General features: G+C 42.4%; 1 protein-coding gene across 24 annotated transcripts in view; it reads right to left on the reverse strand.

The window, feature by feature from the left end:
• Positions 1-5,149: 5,149 nt before the first annotated feature.
• The window catches only part of kcnma1a (potassium large conductance calcium-activated channel, subfamily M, alpha member 1a), a 191,139-nt gene continuing 173,162 nt past the window's right edge, over positions 5,150-23,126 (reverse strand). For 17 of the 24 annotated variants that reach the window (XM_061790796.1, XM_061790798.1, XM_061790797.1 and 14 more), the window contains 8 exons: positions 21,035-21,148; positions 18,470-18,553; positions 15,876-16,006; positions 13,438-13,632; positions 13,089-13,207; positions 12,280-12,504; positions 9,587-9,615; positions 5,150-8,243 (listed from right to left, as the gene is read on the reverse strand). In XM_061790796.1, the coding sequence (XP_061646780.1) occupies positions 8,092-8,243; positions 9,587-9,615; positions 12,280-12,504; positions 13,089-13,207; positions 13,438-13,632; positions 15,876-16,006; positions 18,470-18,553; positions 21,035-21,148 (1,049 nt within the window). In that variant the 3' untranslated portion in view covers positions 5,150-8,091. The remainder of the gene's footprint in view (positions 8,244-9,586; positions 9,616-12,279; positions 12,505-13,088; positions 13,208-13,437; positions 13,633-15,875; positions 16,007-18,469; positions 18,554-21,034; positions 21,149-23,126) is intronic. The other 7 variants (XM_061790810.1, XM_061790817.1, XM_061790816.1 and 4 more) reach the window with 3 other exon arrangements.

Below are 23,126 nucleotides of genomic sequence, written 5' to 3' on the forward strand. Positions count from 1 at the left end.
CTGAACTGGTTGCCAGCCAATCGCAGGGCACAAACAACCATTCGCACTCACAGTCACACCTACGGGCAATTTAGAGTCTCCAATTAATGCATGTTTTTGGGATGTGGGAGGAAACCGGAGTGCCCGGAGAAAACCCACGTTGGCACAGGGAGAACATGCAAACTCCACACAGGCGGGGCCGGGGATTGAACCCGGGTCCTCAGAACTGTGAGGCTGACGCTCTAACCAGTCGGTCACCGTGCCGCCTCGCCTCGCCTCACCTCAACTCATTCACTTTAATTAATAAGAACAATTATCAACATTTACATAAGAGTTTACGATTGTGAGAAGATGGAATAGTCCATTGCACGAGAAGGAAGGGGTTCGAAACGATCGTGGTACATTAAGCAGCTTGATGCGTTTTTAAGGGCGTGAATTAAGATTTAGACAAAAATGTATGAATCTGTTTTTATGAGCCGTTTGGAGGGCCTTTAAATCTCTTTTCTTTGCCTCGTTGTAACGGTTTGGGGTTGCAGCTTGGCTTTGGGCGAGTGTAGGGGGTTAGTGTTAGGGTTTCAGAAAGGATTGGGGATTAGACTAGGGTCATTAGGAATGTTAGGGTTGGGGCTGAAGTTGGGTTCGGGTACCAGTTTGGGTTAGGTGGAGAGAGCTGGGTTGAATTTGGGTTAGTGTTGGAATTAGGATAGGGCTACCAGTGTGTAGGGTTAAGGTTTGGTCACAGTAGGGATTAGGTTTAGGGGTTGTGGTTGCAGTTTGATATGGATTTGGATATGTGATTGTGTTAGGGTTTGGTTACAGTAGGTTTAGGGTGAGGGGAAGGGGTTCGGGTTGGTCAGGTTAAGCGGAGAAAGCATTCGAAGAGTGTTGGCGTCTTTCAATTTGCATATAGTTTAATGTGTCTTGTTTTAGAGACCTGATGCTGCAGCACCACCTGCGCACCAGCACATCCTGCAGAAGATAATAACGCCTCCCAAGATGATTTTTTTATTTTGTTTTTTGCAGGAATGTCACATAGCCGACATTAAACTTTACTGGCGTTGTGACATCCTGCGGCTGGGCCCGAACATGTAAAATTGTTAATAAGGAACACGAGGGTGTTTTTGGCAATTATTCAATTTATAGGTTGTTTTGCAGCCTGGTGAAGACTGGAGAGCTTTGTTTTCCCGTCGCAGAGGTCACATGCTCAGTGTCATTCCGAACCCTCGTGTGCACTCGGTTTAAATAATGTATGATTGTCATCTCAAGTGTGCTCAAACAGGCAAAGGTTTCTGATGTGTCATCTTTTACATACGGCTGAGAACTTGCTATTTCTTTACAGGAAACCGCCGCCATAGGTTATTTCAGCGACCTCCTTCGGGGGGCGCCTCAATGTGACGCCGTGATAAGGCCCACAGCCTTCCTCACCACCCCCCGCACGGAGCAGGTAAGTCATTACTTTTAAAGGCTCGCTATCTCCAAGTCGCAGAAGGACACGTTGATAGCAGAATAAAGTACACAATCGTAAATGTTTATGCAGTATTTCTCGCTGTATGATTGCATTTTTATGGTTCATATTGCGATATGGCTTGTTTTTGCTGCTGTCACCAGTGCAATGAAAGGAGACGCCGAGGGGGCATTTGGGCGTCGCTTTATGGTGGAGGGACGAGGGGGGGCGAGGAGTTTCGCCCCATGCGGTAAACACGACCGAGCTAAACGGCTGATCAATCAATTTCAGAGCGATCGATCGGCATCAGTTCTGCCTGTATGCGCACACCCCGAGCCACTTTATTGTAAATCAATCATTTTGAAAGCATCTCACAGAGGCTGTGAGTGTGTGCGTGTGTGTTTGTGTAGAAGGGCGGGGGTCCTCACTCACTAACAAGCCATCAATTCCCACTGCCTGCATAGCAACCTTATCAGGCCACAAATCAGCAGCCACACAAACATCTGCTCTTCCATTGCCCCACTGCGCACGCACACACACACACACACTACGCGTTGAGTAGCAAAAGATTTTTTTGTAGTCGATAACGTCATAAAAGTTGAGTTGAAGTCGATCAGACGATGTCACTGATATTTTTTCGTGGTGTTGTTGCGTGTAGTATAATCAGTTCTTCTTCCTCCTGACTAATATTCGTCAATTGTGCATGGGATATTATTCAAAATTACATTTCATGCTTTGACAAAAAAATGGGACTACCAAGGGTTGCCATTGTTTTGAATTGAACAGTTAGGTTTCCGAACAAGCTGCCGATCCCATATCTCAGTGCACTCCGTATACTTGCTCCCAAATACATTTTGATTTGACTATCATGAAACGCTAATTTCTTGCTTAGATGCTTGAAATTTGCTGCGACTGGCTGGCAACCTGTCAGGATGTATCCCGCCTCTCAGTCAAAGTCAGCTGGGATAGGCTCCAGCTCACCTGCAACCCTGGTGACTATATAGACATTTGATGGCTACTGTAAAATTGTCTCAGGAACAAGATACCCCAGTGGTCTTGCATGGCTTTAAAATTTTAAAATTCAGATTTTTTTCACACATTTCCTTGTCTTCATCACACACCTCTGCCTTGTGTTGTGACTGCTGCTCCGCCCTCGTCACTTTGTCTCCTTTTGACGGCGCGTCTGGCGAGTGGACGGGTGCCAAGCCCCCCGAGCCCCACACGAGCTAACCTGGGGCTTACTGTGTTTGCGTATTAGAAAGAGAAATGAGGACAAATGTCAGGCTGGCTGGCATGTACATCCTCCTGCTGACCGCCTCTTTGACGGCGGAGTGTGAAATTGTGCACGAGACGGTGGGGCTCTTTGTGGGTTGGGGTGTTTGGGAATCATCATAACACCTCCGAATTGGTGCTGCTGATGACGTTTGAAGAACTCCCGGGAGATGAACGAGTACCCTTGACACGGGTGACACCTTGCTCAGTGTGCTACATCTACGAGCACCTTATCTCTGTATGACGACTTTTTTATGTTTCTCATCCATCTTGGACACATTCAGCTCTAACTTAACTAAAGGAAATTAATCAGGGCCCGAAATTAATCAGGGCCAGTGCAAGACCGACCCTCTTGGAGTCATTGTGTTTTTTATTCTTCTTCCAAAGAATTCATATTTGGAGGCCTCAGTATGCTCGAAAACTCATCCATTTTCTAATGCGGGTGTATTCTGGTGAAAATATATGTATTTTAGTGGCCCCGAAGATGACCCCTGAAGTAATCTTGAGTGAGAAAAAAATGATTCCCCGCCGCCAATTTCCCTGATCAATACAAAATTGGGCGCACGTCACACAAAAAAACTCAAGAGACATATGTATTGAACAGGAAGTCAGCCATTTCAGTTTTTAGCAGCCTTTTTGAGGGAATTGCAGGCTAACAAACTCCATCCATTCATCAGATCAAGCAGCCCAAAACGTTCATGATAACTTGACTTTCTGGTTCAGTGGTTATCATCACACATTGTCTTTGCCATTTGAATTTTCAAGAGCTGACAGCTCACAAGGTTTGCTGAGGATGTGACATTTTGTTTGACTTTCATATTAAAAGGTACATAAAAATACAAAAAAGCTGAACAAAACATAGACTAGAAAGAAGTTCATATGCTGTGTTTTATGTAAAGCCGATACACGTGCGACATCTGATGGCGCTGCCAAACAGTCACCATGACTGCGGATCCACGCCCTCATCCCTGGAGATCCACGAGGCGATGCGGACGCAATGTTATTCTCCCAATTCTATTCCCAGACATCAAAGTAGATCCTCGCTGACTGACAGGGTGACAGCTGAAAGTGATGGAGCAGCTAATAACATGTCACTATACGTAAATCAAGACTAATGCCGCAACACCATCGGTATTGGCGGTGACTCGGAGTGCGGGGTCACCAACGAGCCCTCGCGCCCTCCTCCTGGCAGGTTGGGGGTTGTCGGTGTAAGCCAATGATAATTTACATTTAACATAGTCAAGGTCACACAGTGGGTCTGTTGCAATCTACAGCTGCTTTTTACACGCTAAATTAATTATTATGAATTAATAAAACAACTTAATAAATGGCCAATATAATGGAAGTATTTATTAAAATGATTTGAATTGATTTAATGACATATTTGGGTGTAATTCATATATACATAAATTATTATTAAATGAATAAAACAACCAAAGAAAAACAATGTTTTAAAAGCCATTGGCACTGTTTTGCTGACACACAGGCTGCGGTGGGACGCAAATGCAAGCGTATCCTGATTGTCATGCTTGCTGTGCGTGTTTGCCAATTTGACGGAGCGGTCCGCGCCAAGCTGGGCATTCCGGCGCAGCGAGGGTGTGTCCTTGCTTGGTGGAGTGGCAATTAGGTGGAAGTAAGTCTATCTAAATGTATGCCTGCTCTGACTGCATCTTAATCCTGGTGCAGGATAGACAACTGGTCTAAAGGGATTTTGGTGAATCTGATCAGGGCACAGGCAGACAGATACTGAGCTCCGCTAATATTACAGAATAAGTAACTAGCAATTATCAGAAGCTCAATCTGTATACCTGCTCACATTGTTTGTTGCCACACAAACAGTGACAATGCTCCACTCACGCATGTTGCCACGGCTGAAGAAAACAAAACAGTCGAAACCCAAAGCCATGTTGAACGCATTCTTTGACGCGAGGTACGTCGTCCACTGTGAGTTATTGCCACAGGGCCAGCACCTCTGCAAAGAGATCCTGCGGCGTTAGCTTCGTTCAGTACGTGACAATAGGCGAGAGTTGGCAGGACAAGTGCCACGTTCACCATGACAACGCTCCTGCTCACGATGCCCTGAGCATTTGACTGTTCTGACAGTCCCTGATCGACAAGAACGTCACCGTGCTCGAGCAGCCACCCTACTCGCCTGACCTGGCTCTGTATGATTTATTTTCATCTTTCCTAAGCTCAAGGGGCCCATCACGGGAAACCGTTTTGAAGACGTGGACGACATCAAAATGGTCATGCTGACGGAGCTTTCCAGGAGTCCGTGAAGGTGGGCAGAGAAGATTGGGAAAGTGCGTTTGACTCCAAGGAGATTACTTTTATGGGGAAAATTCATAGTTTGGGTTTGAAATATATCATTTGTGACACCAGTCTGCCCTGGAACCTTTGTAGCACATCTCATATTTGGAGCTGCAACTGAAAAAAGAAAAACCCGGAAAAATCTGGTTTTCAGGTTTAGAACACAAATACATCCATTTTAATTTGAGAAAATACAAAAAGAAACCATGTACAATCTATGTACAAACATTTTGTACAAGACAGTATATTTATCAGCAGACTATATTTGACAGAGTCAGGTAGATCAACTCAGCACCATCCAAATAATCCATCCTGTCTAGAACACATCCAAAACAAGACTGCTATGTCAAACGCTCGATTTGCTGCGGTGGATGACGACGTGATGCCTGAATTCCTCTTTTATTGATGAAAATAACAACAGAAAAATGCAATTTTGAATGCATTGTTTAAGACTTGGGACCCAACTCCAGTCTCTGTATGTCTTCTATATTAGAATATCTTGTACAACCTCCAGCAAATAAGTTATTCTATCCATTCCTTTACAGCAAAAATAGATTAACGCATGAAGTGCAGCATACAGTCACATATGACGGTTAAGTGTACAACGTGTGCATCGTTCAGTCATCCGTACGAAATATGACAAAATGCCACTTGTCGCGAATAGCGGGTCTTGACGCGGGCCCTCCTCTTGACCTTCTAGCACTGCCTGGCATTGCACCGGCACGGAGGCGTTGACGGCTTGGATGTTCTCCGTGTCGGCGCAAGACAATGACGTCACAGTGGAAAATAGTTTCAAAAAGCCAGCTTGTGTCCCTGAATGACTGAAGGATGCTCAACTACAACTCTTCGTGGCACTTCAAAAACAAACAAAAAACAAAACACATCGAGGTATACAATGCAAAACACAGACAAGAGAACAATGACAAGGAGACACATCGCAAAAGAAAAATAAAGAAAAGCCTTACCAAAGGGGGGGGGGGGGAAAAAACCCAACTCAGACATGAATCAGTGTAGTTGTGTTAAAGCCACTTTGCAGCATGAAGCGTGTTATTGTGGGATTATGTTTAAGGACCTCAAAAATATAGTCTGTAAACAAAAGTGACGCCAAAAATGGAATGTCAATGCTGTATGAACACAGAGCCATAAAACGCAGGAAAATTAAGGATGTTCTCTCAGTAAAATCGCATTGGTGCTACCTTCCTTTCTTTAGCTTGAAACATTATCTTGATTCTATGTCGCTGCTATGGTCAAATAGTAATCCAATTTTGAATACGTGTACAGGTTGTCATTTGCTTGTTTCTTTTTTTTTTTTTTCTCAGTGAAATCTATTTGCTACAAGTGTGACGACGATATGATCACAGTTCAAAATTCACTTCAGGACAATGTGCATGAGGCTTCATTATAGTTGCACCACACGCAACAGACGGACATTAAAGCTTTTCCGATGTGGTTTTTAGCTCCGATGAAAGAAACGCGCTTCTATACCGTAAAAGTAAGTGGGGTTGAGCTTACACAAACACCGACAGCACAATATATGTTCTTTTCCATGGATGACTTCTTTTACAGCCTATAGACGAGAGACGCGGCAAGAAGTTCTCTCTTGGTTTTAAATCGTATTTTGCAAAATAAAAAACACACACATAAGAACAACCGACATGGTCACACTTTGCAATGTGTGCACTCTCTTCCATCTTCACACTTGGGACCTAATTTAGGTCAAACATTTAATAAGGTCACTCACTCAGAGGAAGCGACTCTCATGTATTATTATTATTGATTTTTATTTTTCTCTCTCTCGCACTCTCTCTCTCTGTATATATATATATATATATATAACTTTTTAAACCCTTTTTTTTTTTCAGTCCGCGTGCTCGTAGCTAAGAATGCTTCATTTAGCTCATTTGTCCAAGTAAGCTTGAGTTTCAGGTGACTTTTGCAGAGGCGAGCTGCCAGGCTGAAGATGGTGGTTAGCGAGTTAAAAAAAATACTCTTTTGGTAAAGCATAGATGTCTGGGGGGCATGACGCAAATGATATGTACTTGTCTTGTAATTTTGCCTCTATTCTTTTAAAAGTCAAATGTTTTGGGAGTCCTTACTAAACAAAAAGCGCAAGTATGTACCCTTAGCGTCGCATCTACACCCAACCACGTTTGAGCTTTTCCTCCTTTCCTTGAGCAGCACAGCACAGAGCAGAGCAGCTTCACTCCTGAGGGTTTCTTTCTTTTTTTTGTCTTTTTTGGTTTATTTGAGGCGATTGACATCTGGGATTGGTGACGGAGAACATCCAAGTGCTTTTTTTACAGCCTCCGTGCCAACCCCATGCCAGGCAGTCAGTCTCTTGAGGTCAGAGGAGGACCCGGTTGGCGCCCACTTTTACGCGATACGTGGCACTTCTTTTTTCAACTGCGGTTCTTTTTTTTTTTGTGATCCCAAAAGCTGCTGCTGCTTTGCTCAAACATGGTTGGGTCATCTTTCTTATTAACCTTCTGAGGCTACTTGGCTGTTTCTTCATTCAAACTACAGATGAATGGATCTACATAATGGGATCATACATAGTCTCTTCTCCAAAACCACAGTTCTTTGTGAACATGACTATGTTATAGTTTTTTGTTTTTTTTTGTAGTGCAAATAGAACAGAAGTACACAAGATGGAGAGCCAAGCTGCTTGGAAGAGTCGCATCCGGTAGGATCTTTGGGGTGATGATGCGAGCCTCATCATCCAATAAGCAGTTACCCTTAGTGTAGCCTTAATGAAATATTGCAAAGCATTACAGGAAGTACTTTCTCTCTCACTTGCTCTCTCGTTGAATCTTCAAATAATAATTCCCAAAAAGTGCTAGGGGGAAGGAGGGGGGCTGTACAATGCGTTATTTGATTGTCATTATTTACATCTCTATGGATACATCAATAAATAAAACAATGTCCAAAGAGCATGGAAGTAACATTAAAGGTATACACATAGCAGGTCCAGTTCGGTTTCCTGTCCAGTTCTTGTATTAGAAGACTGACGCATGTCCTATCGTCGCCATCATCGTGACTTCTCCAAGATGTCTGCTGAGTGAGCGAGCTAAAACGTTAAAAGCGGTTCAGCATTCGTCTTCGACTTCTCGTATGGGTGGAATCAGACTACTTGTGGATTTGTACTGGTTGACTTGATTGGCCATGTGAGTGCTCATGGGCTTGATCTGAATGTTCCGTGGGTAGGCGTTGTCCGGTTCATCTGTAAACCATTTCTTTTCTGGAGACAGGGACAAACAAGGTGACACAGAGAGACCAGAGTTAAGTCTGAAGAAGAATCACGCTGCTTCAAAGCAAACTGCTTTAGTTTAAGTGGTGGATATGTCTTTTATGGTCAGCATCAAAACCAACAGCAACCACAGGAGGCGAGGCGCCGTTGGCATCATTTTGGCATCGTAGGGCTTCTCCCGCGCCAAATTGTTGATGGTGGATTATGTCACACGACAAGGAGTTTTGTCAAATATGTTGGGCCTGATCTGGGAAATTCGCGATAGCAAATCGGGCCAATAACGGGGGCTAAAATCTTGTAGTCTGATCCAGGCATCACGCTGTAGCCACACGTCTACTCCGTAAACAAATACAACGCAGCTGACACATGACGTCTATTAAAGCTGTGGCCACCATTTGAGGGACTATGCATATCGAGTTTCAAGCCCGAGAGGGGGTGTTTCTGAGCTCATAGTTTTGGGAGTTTGTAAACTATCTCCGAGCACTTCCCAGGTCACTTGTAAAAATAAAATTGCAACTTTTTTCTATATGGAGCAAAGCCATGTGTGCGTGTGTCGCATGTGTGGAGATTCATCTGGGGTTTGTGTAAATCGTCAAGCTTTTGGGCCCGCAGGGCCGCACGCGCTACATTTAATGTGTGGTGTCACGCCTGCGGTGAGGCAAGATGTCTGCCGTCTCGCCACTTCCGATACGGTGAACTTGTCGCCTCAAAGCAGCACATCAGGTGCGCTGGAGGAGCGAGACTCATACGACTCATATCCCCTTCAATTGAAGCTTCCGATTGGTTACACCTTCCACTTTCTCAGTGTGACCGATGGGGCAAGGCTGGCCTCACTCCCCCCCTCCCCCCCGTCACATGTAACGCAGCTGTATCAGGAGGATTTGAATCAATGTGACCTACATGTGTTCACCCTACACCATCAATCACACTAGAAGTCGTCTGCTAGCAACAGGAGGGAAAGATGCACAAACACACAGCCCTCTCACACAATGCAAACCATCTCAAAGTTGAAAGGAAATGATAAGAGGGAGCGATAGATGGCAGAACAAAGCCACAATAGCAGGGAGAGTTCATGGAAGGAACAAAAAGAAAGGAGGTTTGTCAACGTCATGCATGGTGGAGATGGTGAGATGGAGATGGTGAAGAGGAGGAGGAGAAAGGAGGAAGGCGCGGCAGCAGTGTTTGCTTTCAAGCAAAACTTAAAGTGAGGCATGTTTTTAAGTGAAGGTCGTAAATAAAAGCAAACTCCCCGCATCATAACGACGTCCGCAGAGGACGCGGTTATGATAGAACGTCAAGGTTGCCAAGTCATGCAGAATCGTTAACTTGCATACCTGGGCCCATTCTATTCATCCTTGTTGCACTTCAAAAAGAGAGGCGAGTAATCTACTGTAAGTAAGTGAGTATTTACAGACTACACAGCAAATAAACAAGGGACAGACTACTAAAGTCACATCATACATTTTATGATACTTTATTGGCTTATCAACTTATAAACGAGTACAATTACTCTTACAGTTGTAACTGACTAATTTGCATGCTTTCGGACAGTGACACAGTTATTGGTATATGCTTGGAGTACCAGGGCCACACTGAAAAGAAAAAAAAAAACATACTACAAGAATAAAGTTGAAATCTGATGAGAAAAAACTATTTTCTCATGGAAAAAAGAGGATCTTTTTAAAAAAAAAAAGTTATTTAAAAAGTAGATAAATGAACACTTTATAACAGGTTATGACTTTTTATTGCAAAAAAAAATATGAAAAGTATAACACAATATAAATCTGTTGTCTTGAAAATATTTGACTTGTTTCTAGGAAAATAATTATTAAACTTTTGTGAGATTAAGACTTTTTCTTAAAAAATGACTTTTTTTCTTGAAAGGATAAGACGTATGTATATATATAAATATATATATATATATATATACACACACACACAAGTGTTAAGTGTTAATTTGGATTCAGGCGCAAGTCCACTTGAAAAAAAGAAATCCTAATTTTTGCATTTGAATGAAAATGACTCAAAGTACATTTTTTATTCTGTCAAGAGAAACAATAAGAACTTCCTTTATTTTAGATCCACCATTTTGACTTACTGCACATGCGCATATGAGCAGTTGTAGCCGTACTAGCCGACCACATGGATCACAGAGCCGCCCGAGATGAGAATCTCCGCAGAGCGAGATGTCCGATAGCCGTAAATGGATGTTTATGGCAGACGAATTGGATGAAGTTATACAAGATTCATTCAACACATTGTGGCAGATGACTGATGAGCAACTACTGCCAACTAACAGCTAAGCTAACTAGCTGGCTTAGTAGAAGCAGATGTTGCCAACGCATTTGAAGGTACCGAGACCGACCGGCAAAACAAGACCACGATGCAGCACGGGATCCTGGTTAAAGTAAGCCATTTTAAATTAAAAAGGGTTTTGGCAACAACTTTTTCCGGAGAGAAAAGCAGTTGCTAAAATCCAACAACTGGTGTTGTGACAAAATCTGCGGCCCACAAAAAACTGTGACCAGAACTTAACAAGAAGTTTCAAACAATTAATTTTTAAATTTTTTGGACAATGAATGTCTTTATTTTAGAACAGTACAAGGAATAACGATTCTTTAAATGTGTGTATATATATATACACACAAAAGACTATTCTTTCGAGATTTACATTTCTTAGCTCAGAAATTTTATTCCCCCTCCCCCCCCCCCCCCCTTAAATCTCGTAACATTCTGACTTTATTTTTGCACTATTGAATACTATTAAAATTTTCTTTTCAATGAGGCCCTAATCATCCTTTGAATGTAAATTTAAGGGGAATAAGACATACTTAGCATGTAGGTCAAACTCTTATCTCCTATAACAAAAGAGGAAGAAGTGTCTGCTAACATGCAGTGAAGCAGATGCACTGTGAACAACAAACTGTCAAACGCAGCTCATGAGGAATGACATTTACAGAAACTTTACTTGTTTTCTTCATTTAAACGTTGTACAAATTCAGAACAATCTGCAAGTTAAGGTGAAAACTGGCAGGTGATATTATGTAGTCCCCGCGAAGTGATCACTGATCAGGCACCGTGAGGAACATTGGTTGTAAATTACACCCACCAGTACCCATTGGCACTTTAAACTTTTAAAGACCAACACCCCTTGAGGTTGTATAATTCTGAATTTGGCCAACACCTCTGTGAAAAATATGCTTCAAAATGGCTTCAGATGAGCTCTTAGTGTACCTCACCCTAGATCTCAGTTTACACTCATGTGTGTTCTCCGGTTAGTTTTGGACCTGAGAGTTTGAAATATGTCTCCAATAGAAGATAGAGTACATCCGAAACGGATCGATTAGATCATTTCCTCAAATGCCATTTTTTTTTCCAAATATCCTTAAAAATCCGTAATTTCCGTCTTTTGAAACCTCTGCAAATTAGACTTTGATTTGGATTGGCAGAGCTACCCCAATTATTTGGATTGGAAAATGCTTACAAATCAATATGGTTCAATAATCAATCCCTGGAAATTGTAAGGACATTAACTGAAAATGAAAATTGGTAGGATGCTAAAGATGTTGTAATCTGGCTGGATAAGTGAAAATAATCCTTAAAATTTGATTTGATGGGATTTATGCTTCGCAGGGAGTACAATAACTCCTATACAAAATGAATTACGGTATCTTATCACTTGTAATTAATGGCCACAATAGGACAAGACAACAATACACCATCAATGTGTGTGTAGTTTTGTACTTATAGTCTACTTTCCAACCGCGGTTTGCCGAACAACTGGAGGTTTTTGATCATTTAAAAATGTCTCAGCAGTTTGTCTACACACAGACTTTGTCAGGTGAGTTAGGGTAATGTTGTGATGACACAATGAAGATGATTATGGAGGCAAAGCATAAGCAAGGAAGCAGAACACAACACGCAATAAAACTCACAACATATGCACAAACACACTGAGAATACAGATAAATCACATGTATAAAACACTGAGCTCGCATGCACGGGACATTGGGTTGAGTGCACATACTTCTGTTTGTCTCGGGCTTCCCGGGTTTTACTGCTGCGGTTCTGCCGGTTGGAGGCTGGGACAGAGTGGATGGACGAGCTCTTCTTGCTGGAGGAATGAGAGGAGTGGGACGAGTGGGACAAGCTGGTTCGAGACTGACCGGCGTTGTGGTCGAACTGCATGAGGCAGAAGATCAAGTCTGTGGGCACCAGCTCGAACTCGTACGGTGGGTTGGTGATCACGTATCTGCACGGACGACACGTGTCACAGTTAGGAACATTGGGAACACGCATAACAAACAACATGGAGTCGTGCTGGGCACAGCGAGTAGGAACAGATTCCACACTAACTAGTTGCACTAAGTCAGCTTGGTAATGTAGTGCTTTACATGACCAATGGGCCTCAGGTCTTATTCAATTCAGGGTCTTGGTGAAGCTGGAGTCTTCCTCTACACTACCAATGGCCCTCCAGTCATCCATTTTCTACTTATTGCATTCAAGATGGCAGGTAAGCGGCCGTGGCAAAGGGTAGACTACACCCTGGGTCGTTCCTCAGTCAATTATGAATAGGCTTTGAGTAAGAATTGATCCACGCTAGTTAATGAAAGTCAGCTTCAGATGGCCCATCTGTCACAGGAAATCTGGAGCCTATCCAGATTTATGGACAAAGGAAACATTTTGGAGTGGTTGCCAATCATTGCAGGGCAATTGTAACGGTCGATTAGAATCGATCCCACGCTACTTACATGAAAGTCATTGAAAATTTCGACATCTGAGCCAGACAATCGTTGACATTAAGGACATTAAAAGTGTTAAATGGAGATATTTTACCGTTTTGTACACTGGCTCGGTGAACTTAGATGAGCATCTCTCAATCTGTAGATTCCAAAACACAGCATGTTGTACGTCTTCAGTGCTTTGCAGAACAAATCCCCATAGCAGCCGCCATCCTGGTAACAACACAACAGAAGACACATGGGTGTGGGTTAGAAGAGTCACACGATACGACATAATGTTTACAACATAAATACAATAATTCGTGTGGAAAAGCGCTTCGCATCCACCTTTGCGTGATCGCTGTTCTTCACATCGGATTAAGGACGGCTACAAGCGGAGGCGTCGAAATGCGTGCTGCTGGCTAGTGTCTAAATGTGTCATCCCTGCTTAAACATCCTCTTACCCCCAAGTCAGCGAAGGGCCCGTCGTAGAGGGCGAGCTGGGCGACGCGACACCTGTCTCTATTCGCCAGCGTCTGCGGCGTGCTGTAGCCGCCTCGCAGAGCGTTCTCCTCGGCCAGCAGCCCCTCCAGCTCTGGTGTGGCTCCTCCGGTGACCAGCGTCCTGATCAATGTGAGGATGTTGTCATTGAAGTACGTCTGGGGAGAAGAGGTAGGAGGTTATCTGGAAGTGGATACTTAGAAGTCCCAGATATGCACATAGAACTACCAGGATGAAGAACTGTTGAGGTCACTTCCACCCCTTGAGATATTTATGCACAGGCAGTTATCGGTTTACGGTTCATCTTACACCACTGTGCAAACTGGTTTGCGCACCATTCCTAACCTCAAAATGTTGTACGTCAGGAGTGTTATAAACCAAGGACTTACTTTTGGTCAGACCTTTAGTAGAAAAATGCCCTGTTTTCACCAAACAGTACAATTTGGTTAAGTTTGGTATAATACACATGGATTTTCCATTGTCATAAATGGTAATGGATACCAAAATAACAGATCCATACCACTTTTGTGGTGTTTGGGTACAAACCACAGTGGTATAGGACGGTAGTGACGCACTATATTCCATTGATGGCTTGAGGAAGAATCATCACTACCATGTGACAATGGAAACGGAATGGAAAGAACGCACCGTAATCTATCACAAATCTAAACGAACGCAGTGGTAATGTCATAATGTGGCTCGTTTGCTGTAGTGCTTAGAGGGGCTCCTACTACTGGAGACAAATTCCCTGTTTTAAAATACTTGGCCAATAAAGACAAATCTGATTCTGATTCCGATTATGATAACTACAGTAAATATTTGTACGGAAAAAAAACTTGACGCCATAAAATAAAAAATAAATCAATTAATAAAAATACCCACAGGATGTTTTCTGATGTAGGGATTGCTGTGTTTGAGTCCAACTGTGCTCCCGCTTCAAAAACACGGGACTTGACTGCACTCTGCGGGCGTCAGCGTCCCCTGTCCGTCAAGCCGATCACGCGCTGCTTTTGGCGGCGTGCGAAGACAGTCGGTGTCAGTTGGCAAGGGAGGCCGAGAGTGGCAGCTCCTCTCGGCGGGCCCCTGACAGCCCTGCGGAGCCTCATGATGGATGAGCACTGTCCATTAGCCGCCTTCACCTCTGACCGCCGCCACGCTACAGCTGATGCCCACTCGACTCCCTCGGCTCGCCTCCGCACAGCTTCTCTAACCCCTCGCTCACTAAGCGAGCCCCTGGAATGAAGCCATCACGGCACCGAGCGGAAAAATACACTTGGCCATGATCGGGAAAAAAAATGAGGTGTTGAAGGTTATATTTTCTCCCCGCTTGCCTCTTCTATTTTCCTGATCTTTGATGCGGTGGTGGCATTGTCAAGAGATGAAAGCGTGTTCGTGAGGCCTGTTAAAGTCGAGCTGGTGTCAGCGCCATTACGCTAACATTCCATACTTACTTCATTAAAAGACTCTAAGTTGAATTCAGACTACTTCAAATGAGGAGCCATGCCAACTATCTGGCTTTGATGTCAGTGAAGCTGGCAGACGTGTCGGATCAATGGACCAGTGCCTGCTCCTGCTTCTTGGAGCATGCACTGAAACTTGGATGCTCAAAAAGCACAGTATAGTATTCTCACTTTTCCAAACAGAAAATGGTCTCATTGTGAATTCTCTTGCTTAAAAAGCAGACACTATCAACACAAAGCCTTCTGTCAGTTTCTGCAGCGTTATCAGCTTCAGCTCATTATAGAGTGAACCCCCATTCATCACAGCGGATACATTCCATACCCAACTGCAATTGGTGAAAATATGCGATAATGGTAGAAATACTTTTTTAAAAAAAAAAAAATAGATTCACCATTTAAACGAATTAAAACAATGTGTTTTTAAACACATTGTAAATGTATTTGAACAAATTAAAATTGCAAGCAAGACATTTATAGAGAATTAGGAAATGAAAATACTAATTGTAGTGTCACATATGTGCCTTTAAGAGGCGAGGCTTGGTGGGGTGATGCGTGACGTCGGCGAGTCTCCTTGTGAGTCTCTAGGTGTGAGTTGCGGCCAACAGCAGCAGCAGCTACTGCATGAGTGTCCTCATTGTGTTTTATGTTTTACTCTTCTCCCAGCATCCAATAAATGGCTGAAAAAAGCATTGATAACTGTGGCTCTCTTTTTCCAAGTAAGTAGTCAAACCAACTAAATAAGTAAAAAACAATAAAGAATGTTCGCTATAAACCACAGATTTCCGTGATATAGCGGGGATTTCCACGATAGACAAGTAGATATGGTCCATGAAAATATCTACGATGTACTGCAGCGGTGCCGCGGTCTGTGCAGGGTAAACACAAATGCGTAAAAACACCATGGCGAGCGTGTGTGTGTCTGTGGTTGGGTTCGGACTCACGGCGCTCATCAGGGAGTCGAGGACGCTGACGGCGAAGGCGGTGCCACAGGCGAAGGGCTGGGTGAGGTACAGCTCCGTGTCGGGGTCGTCGTCGTCATCTTGGTCCAGGAACTGAACGTTAGAGTCGTTCACTGGGAGGACGCAAAAGCAGCAGAGTTAGCAGGGACATGCCTAAAAACAACTTTTAGCTTGTTATGCATGCAGCCTTTTATAGGGCAAGGAATCAAATAAAAGCAAAATGGACACCACGTTTCACTTTAAGTCGACTCATGTGATAGCTCCGAGCCAATCAACAAAGAAAGCAATTACCGTATAATAATGTGTAAAATACAGTAAAATTCAATGAAAGAATTAGAAATGTGACTGAAACAAAATCATAATAGATTTTTACAAAACATGTACAAAAATTCAACAATAATTTTGTGGGATCCAAATTAATGGTAAGACCGGAGCTTATTGTCACATGGCTAAGTTGTCACAAAGCTAATATCTTTTCCACCAGAGGTTGCAACTAAAAAGTAGAATACTAGTTTTGTTCCTTTACATGGTCAGGGGTCGTGTCTGGTCTGGGAAGAGAATCGGAAATTGTGAGCTGAGATGAGCGCCAATCAACCTTTTTGCACAACCTAAAGTAAAAAAAGTTATTTTTATATATTTTAAAATATGCTTCTTCCAGATAAAAATCCTAGCAGTGATAAATGTGGACTTGTTAGAGGAGAGATTAAGGCATATTGTTAACTTTAGTCATTGTTCTGTTTTAAGGTAACTTTGAACTAGTGGTAGCCCTGGCAAACATGGTCGTTTGGGGCATTTTGGGGTTTGTTGTCACCTGTATTTTCATAATGAAGCAAAGCGCTTTCTTTTTTAAAATTCAGTTTAATCTTGAATTTTCAGTTTAAGAAAGGTAAAACAGGCATTTGAGACTGAGAGCCATGGCCTACGTACCAGCAGTTCCTAAAGACTTTCATCCAGTGCATGTTACATAATATTTTATGTTAACGTGTGTTCAATGGTTTAATGACTTTTTCAAGCTTAATGAGAAACATTTTCTGTGCCTGAGTTCAATGTTCACTTTCAAGTAAAAAAAGGAGGACAACAATAATTTTGTCCTTGTTTTATTAGTTGCAAAATCCAGTGTGACATCTTACCCCATATAGTGAGACATCTTACCTGATGGTGGGGCAACCTGTCACATGTTCACATTCTCTATTAGATTGCTTATAACTCTGCACTGAAACAAAATTTGAAAATGACATGAATACGAAATATATACCAGAGACTTCGGTCTTTCATCTGGTATGCATTTTGTTTATATATGATGTACTGATTCCAAGAAATATATACGAGAGTAAAAAGTGTGACATCTAGCCCCGGTCTCCCCTACTTTAATGAGTGCCCAATCAAAGTGTGTAAATGTCTGATTATGCCTGAAGTACATTTTAGGTTGCATCCAAACATGTTTTGCAATTTATGTCCAATATTATATAGTATTCTATATATTCCCATGAATAATTTCACCTACGTAGCTGTACTTTTGTCTTTGTGAATGTATAAGTGGTAAAACATTTCAAAAATCTTAACGCTGAATATGTCATGCAGGATGCATGTCACACATTTTAACAAACTGTAAATTAATTTTTAAAAAATCAATAAGTAACATAATTCCCTCTGAGTCACAACCATTGTAGAAGTCCATTGTGAGGAATATTTTGTTAACACATATTCAGTAAAGTTAAAACACTCAAACTGTAGCTTGTTTTAAGGATAAATTTTATTTTTTTTTCTAAAACATTGGTTTAAAAAAAATAAGACTTCAACAATGGCCTTTACAGTATAATGTCCAACATCCATGCACACTGAAAGTCATGCTTATTTTCTTGAGATGATAGATGTGTTTGTCACATCATCACTCCTCACATTTTTACCTCAGCCCTGAAAATAAATGTTATACTATCATCACACTTTCAACAACAACAATAACAATAATTGAAGCAAACAGTTTCTCCCCACTACAGTGGTTCAATACCTGCAATGAGGAATGGAGAGTCTAAAATCAAGCATCACACAAGAGCTTAAGAAGACGGTTTGAGCTTTAGTTTGGTTTTTATTTTGAAATCTGATTTCTTTGCAGGCTCCCTGAGTGCTGAGGATGTCACTCAAAGAGACAAGCGGCTGATGCAAACAGGCCCGGGCCGAAGACGTGAACTGGGGGCTGGGGGATGTGTGTGTGTGTGTGTGTGTTTCTGTGTTGAGGAGGAGGAGGGATGGGAGGTGTTGCTGTGAAAACAGCCACAAGGACACAGTGAACATGATCAAAGGCCTTAGCGATGCTTTGCAAACGCAACTGGAGGGCGGGATGAAAATACAAAAGCAGCAACAACAACAAAAAATCATTAAAAAGAAAGGGCGCCAAAAAAGACAGTCAATTTCAACCAGAAGGAAGAATAAGAATATGTTCAAAGTGAAGCCATGGGAGCAGCGTGGGCCTTGACTGCAGCCAGATACATCAAGACAAGCTGATGAGGAGCGGGGCGGCGGAGCGAGGGAACGGACGGACGGGCAGACGGCTAGCGGAGGACAAAGGCTCATCTTACCCAACTCTGTTATCATTTGTATGTTGGTCCCACTTTTTTTTTCCTGACTGAGTGAAAGCGATGGCAGCGGTTTGCCTGGCTTATCTAATGGTGCCGAGGCAGTGCAGAGAAGGGAGAGATGGCGTCGTTATTGATTCACTTTTCACAAGGCGACATTAAAGGCATCTCACTGTCTCCGACGCCACCGGTCGTCTTGTTAATGGCCGCCCGGCGTCCAAATATAAAGCAGCTTGGATTTAAGAACTGTTGAGGGGCTGCGCCATAACACTGACATGGCACCAAGGCAGTGAAACGGCAACACAAGGCCCTACTTAATCTGCAAATGGTTCAGCCAGGCTCAAAGGTTCACTTAATGGCCAGAACAATAGGTACACCTACAAACTCTAAAGCGTGTTATTGATACGGCCGAAACCGACTGAACTCTTGCGCAGTGTGTGCGGTTCGGCGACAAGTTTTCACACAGTAAGTGGCTGACGGTCGGCCACTGGTTTTGTGGCTATTAAAAATTTCAATTGCTGGTGCACAGCGTCGCAACATTGCAGATCTAACAGCCAATCAAAATGCACATGAGCTTTCACACACTGCCAGGTACAGCCAGTGATTGGGAGTGAGGCAGCTTTTTTCTGGTCCACTTCCTTTCTTTGTGGCAAGCCGCTTCTTCCCTAACCATCACGCTATGTTTGGATTGTTTACTAAAAGTGAAGTGATTTTTGGCAGACCCTTGCAAATACAACGTGGCCCACGATGAAAATACACATGACATCCCTGGTGTAAAGGAGGAACTCCACAAGTGTGTTTGCTTTTTTTGCGGTACCATTCATCCATTTTCTATAGTGACTGTCCTCATTAGGTGAGTGTCCTCATTAGGGTCACAGGTGAACTGGAGCCTATCCCAGCCTTAAATTGGGTACAAAGTGGCGTACACCCTGGCCTGGTCACCAGTCAAATGAAATTTCCACAAACTACAGTTTCCATATACTGTAACAGAATATAGGACATATTGCAACATCACTCCTGCTCAGTACGATATGACCAAGTCACCGATACTATTAAAAAATAAGATGGCATTTTCTACAGAAAGTGTGCTGTGTTTAGACTTTAGGCTTAATGTTATTAGACATGCCTCCCGAGCACAATAATAATGCTCTATACATTTGTTACCTCATCAGATTGTTTGCCATCAAAGTTAAGGGTTTATTCACTTTCACTCGTATGAATGTCACTTTAATTTGAACCCCTAATGCATTGAATTCCCATTGCATATGTTTTAAAATGTTTACAGTGGTGGTTGTAGCACTGCAGCTATATTTAGGGAACCAACATGTTGTTAGTTTTTTTTATCTCACATATGTACTGGTCCTCATTCTGCTGTGCAGGTGTACCTGATAAAGTTTATTTTCCCGTGAAATGCTCTAATTAAAGGCTGTTGCAGAGCTTTACCTCCTTTATTTCCTGAGGGGCGAGCGCATCTAGCGGGGGAGTGGGCGATGCTGACATGGATAGAACGGCGCTCTGGCGATCACGTGTGCAGTCAAATGGGAGAACCTCTCTGCAGGTTAATGGCCGGCCCGGCTACAAGTAACATTAGGTACAGGTCCTTTTTCTTGCTGGCCTTCTCTGGGCTTGCTCTCATGCTCCATTGCTCCCTAATTGGGTCAGGGGAGACAGAGCAGGCAGTCTCTGGTGCCTCCCAAGACCCCTCAGAGATCTGAAAGTTTCATGAGTCCCCAGCACCAGTGGGAATACAGCCACTGCCATTGTTATTAATAAATGGACCCATTTTGCAGCCAAGGCAGTTTTCACCCCCTTTTCGCTCTCTTTCCTATCTACCCCCCTTCCCTTCCCCCCCATCAGCCTGAGTTGCTCTTGTGCATTAGTGGACGAATTGCAAAGGATGTGGTGGCTGTCCTTAAAAAAACTGTGTCTGAATCGCTCACGGTAGAGTTAGTCCGTACTGTTAAATTAGCACTGCAAGAGTTAACAAATTGACACGTGCACACATTAGCGTTAGGCAAAGCAAACCACAACACAGAAGTGAACCAAAATTCCAATTAATCTTGAGTGAGTTGGTACTTTCAGTAGCGGAATAAAATCTTATGTTTGCCACCATAGAAGGGCAAGGACGGAAAATGCAATAACGACAGTAGAACAGGAAATGGAACTTCTAGCTATATAAGAGAGTGCTAAACATTTCCCTGTTCTGGCCACCTAATACTAATGTATATGGGTAGTATTGACATTATGGAATCTACACAGGAAAAGTGAGCTGCATTTAGTTTTTATGTGACTCGCCTCCCAGGCACTAAATTCATTGTGTTCATGACGTTTGATATATTTTTATATTTTTACTATACTAATGACTTTAAATATTGTCGCTGTCCAATGAAAAAGATGCAGCTCCAAATGTTCATGCTTTCATTTTTATCCAAAACACAACATAAATATTATTTGTCGTGTTGCAGATAAAAAGAAAAAACTCACAAAATTTGGACTTTCAAGCTTTTTGTTGGACAGCGACGCTATGCAAGCTCATTTGTTGGCATTTGCATTCAAAGTGAGGTTTACCTAATTCTGTGATGATGGGGATGTTGGCTCCGGTGGTGACGGAAGCCTGACGCACGAAGCCATGTACTGGACTGCTGTCTGGAGATGACCTGTCCATTCCAGGAGGCGTGAAACCTACACATGGCAAAACATTGTTGGACGAGGTGAGTGAAGAATTAAATCAGATGCCCCAAAGGTTAAACAGTTAAGTTCAGTGGGTACCTAATGTGTAGGGTGCCAGTGATGACAAAGAGGAAATGTTATATGATAACCAACGACCTGGAAATGTAACTTACTATGACACGACAAAAAGCCAAGCTGCTCAGTATAATATGAGCAGTCAAGAATAACCAAATGAAGTATATTGCATTTGCAAATAAATTTTAAATGTTATGCCCATGTAGCTGAACGTGGCTAATGACTGACAGGGAGATGACAAGAAAAAATTGTCAACAAACAGTTTTACAGTGTTCCCCTGGCATATTGCGGTTCATTGATCATGCCCCCGCTATATCGCACATTTTTAAGTGATTTTTTTATTTTTATGGGTTTTTACAGTATACAGCCAAGTCTGAATTCAGAGTTGCGTGCATTCAGTGTAGCACCAGGTTGCGCCACAACATGCCGGGCAGCATGAATCGTTATTGAGAGCAAGCAGTGGAGGCAGAAGGGGTACCTAGATTACTCCTATTGACTCCAGTAATAGTCCTTATTTTCACAGCGCAAAGAGAAAATGTGCTTTTGAGTATTTTTGTATGCTCTGTTTGTTTGTGTAGTAACTCTATGTGTGTTAAAGTAGCATTTTTTAATGGTTTATAATTACCATAACATCTATGATAATTTCAATTAGCCCTTCTATGGCATTTCACATTATACTATGATTGCTTTAAGCTAGCGGACCATCACATGCAATGATGTGTATGGTTTTGGTGAACATTTTGTACATGTTTACATATACAATTGTCTTTTGTTTTATGTGTCAATTTTACAGTAAACTTCAACTGGGCGTGACAAATAAACAGCTTGAAGCAAGGACATTTTGACTGTTTTTGTGAGAATTGTGTAAGCGAGAGAGTAAGAACAGGTGCGAAGGGGGAATTCAAAAAGTGCATTTTCGCTTCAGCGGGAGACCTAAAAAATAAACGTAAAAATGTAACTAACCATTGAAATGCTACTTCAAACATTGCCTGTACAGTTTAAAAAGGTTTTATAGTAGACATGAATTGGTTTTATATTATTTTCTGTAGGAAAAAAGGTTTTGAAATTAGAACATAAAAGTCAACCAGCATCACATCAACTTTGAAGGTTTCACTGTAGAGGAAACGTGCAGCGGTATCATAAAACATGGATGAGTGTATTGATAGCATTACATATAGTGCATGTCAGCTAAGTCAGCATGAAGCTGTATGGCATCTTTCAAATGTAGCGACAATGACAAGGAGGAAGTGGTGGAAGATGACAGCAGCCTAAAAAAGTGCAGCAGTATGGATACGGTGCTTTTAGGGGTCAGCTAGGACGTATTTAGCATTCACGGCCCTCCATCAGCAGTCCGGCATCAATTTTACATGTCGCTCATTTTGTAACAATAAAAGTAGGCGAAGTGGATACCAGATAACCTTTTATGCGAAATGGCGTGGATTGCGACGACAACTGACAGCGGCGTGAATCCGCATGACTTCACATTTTTGCATTTCTTTAAAGTGACAAGTAAACACCTTAAATATATAATGCAAGCTGCATAATGTATAAACTGTGTTTTGACATCCATCATTTAGTGCTGACTACAGCAAAATGTCACCAGCCAGGAACGATACAATATATTCAGGTCACCGTTTTATCACTCTGTGTGTCTTGTCTTGTCCTGTCAAGACACTCAATGAGACGCTTACATTACAAAAAAAGAAAAGACTCATATAGTCGTTGGTACAGCATAGCTAATCATAAATCTTGCTATTCCAATTATTGCACTCGGATTGACACTCCAAGTCATCATGTTAACATCTGTCCATTAAGGACGAAAGGAGGATGTTACCACTTTTCTGGAGTAAACTTTTTTTTTTTTTTTGAAATGAAAACTGCTCTCTTATCGTTTTGAAGGCGATGCAGCTCGCGC

The sequence above is a fragment of the Phyllopteryx taeniolatus genome, chromosome 11 (assembly GCF_024500385.1).
Source record: "Phyllopteryx taeniolatus isolate TA_2022b chromosome 11, UOR_Ptae_1.2, whole genome shotgun sequence".
NCBI lineage: Eukaryota > Metazoa > Chordata > Actinopteri > Syngnathiformes > Syngnathidae > Phyllopteryx > Phyllopteryx taeniolatus.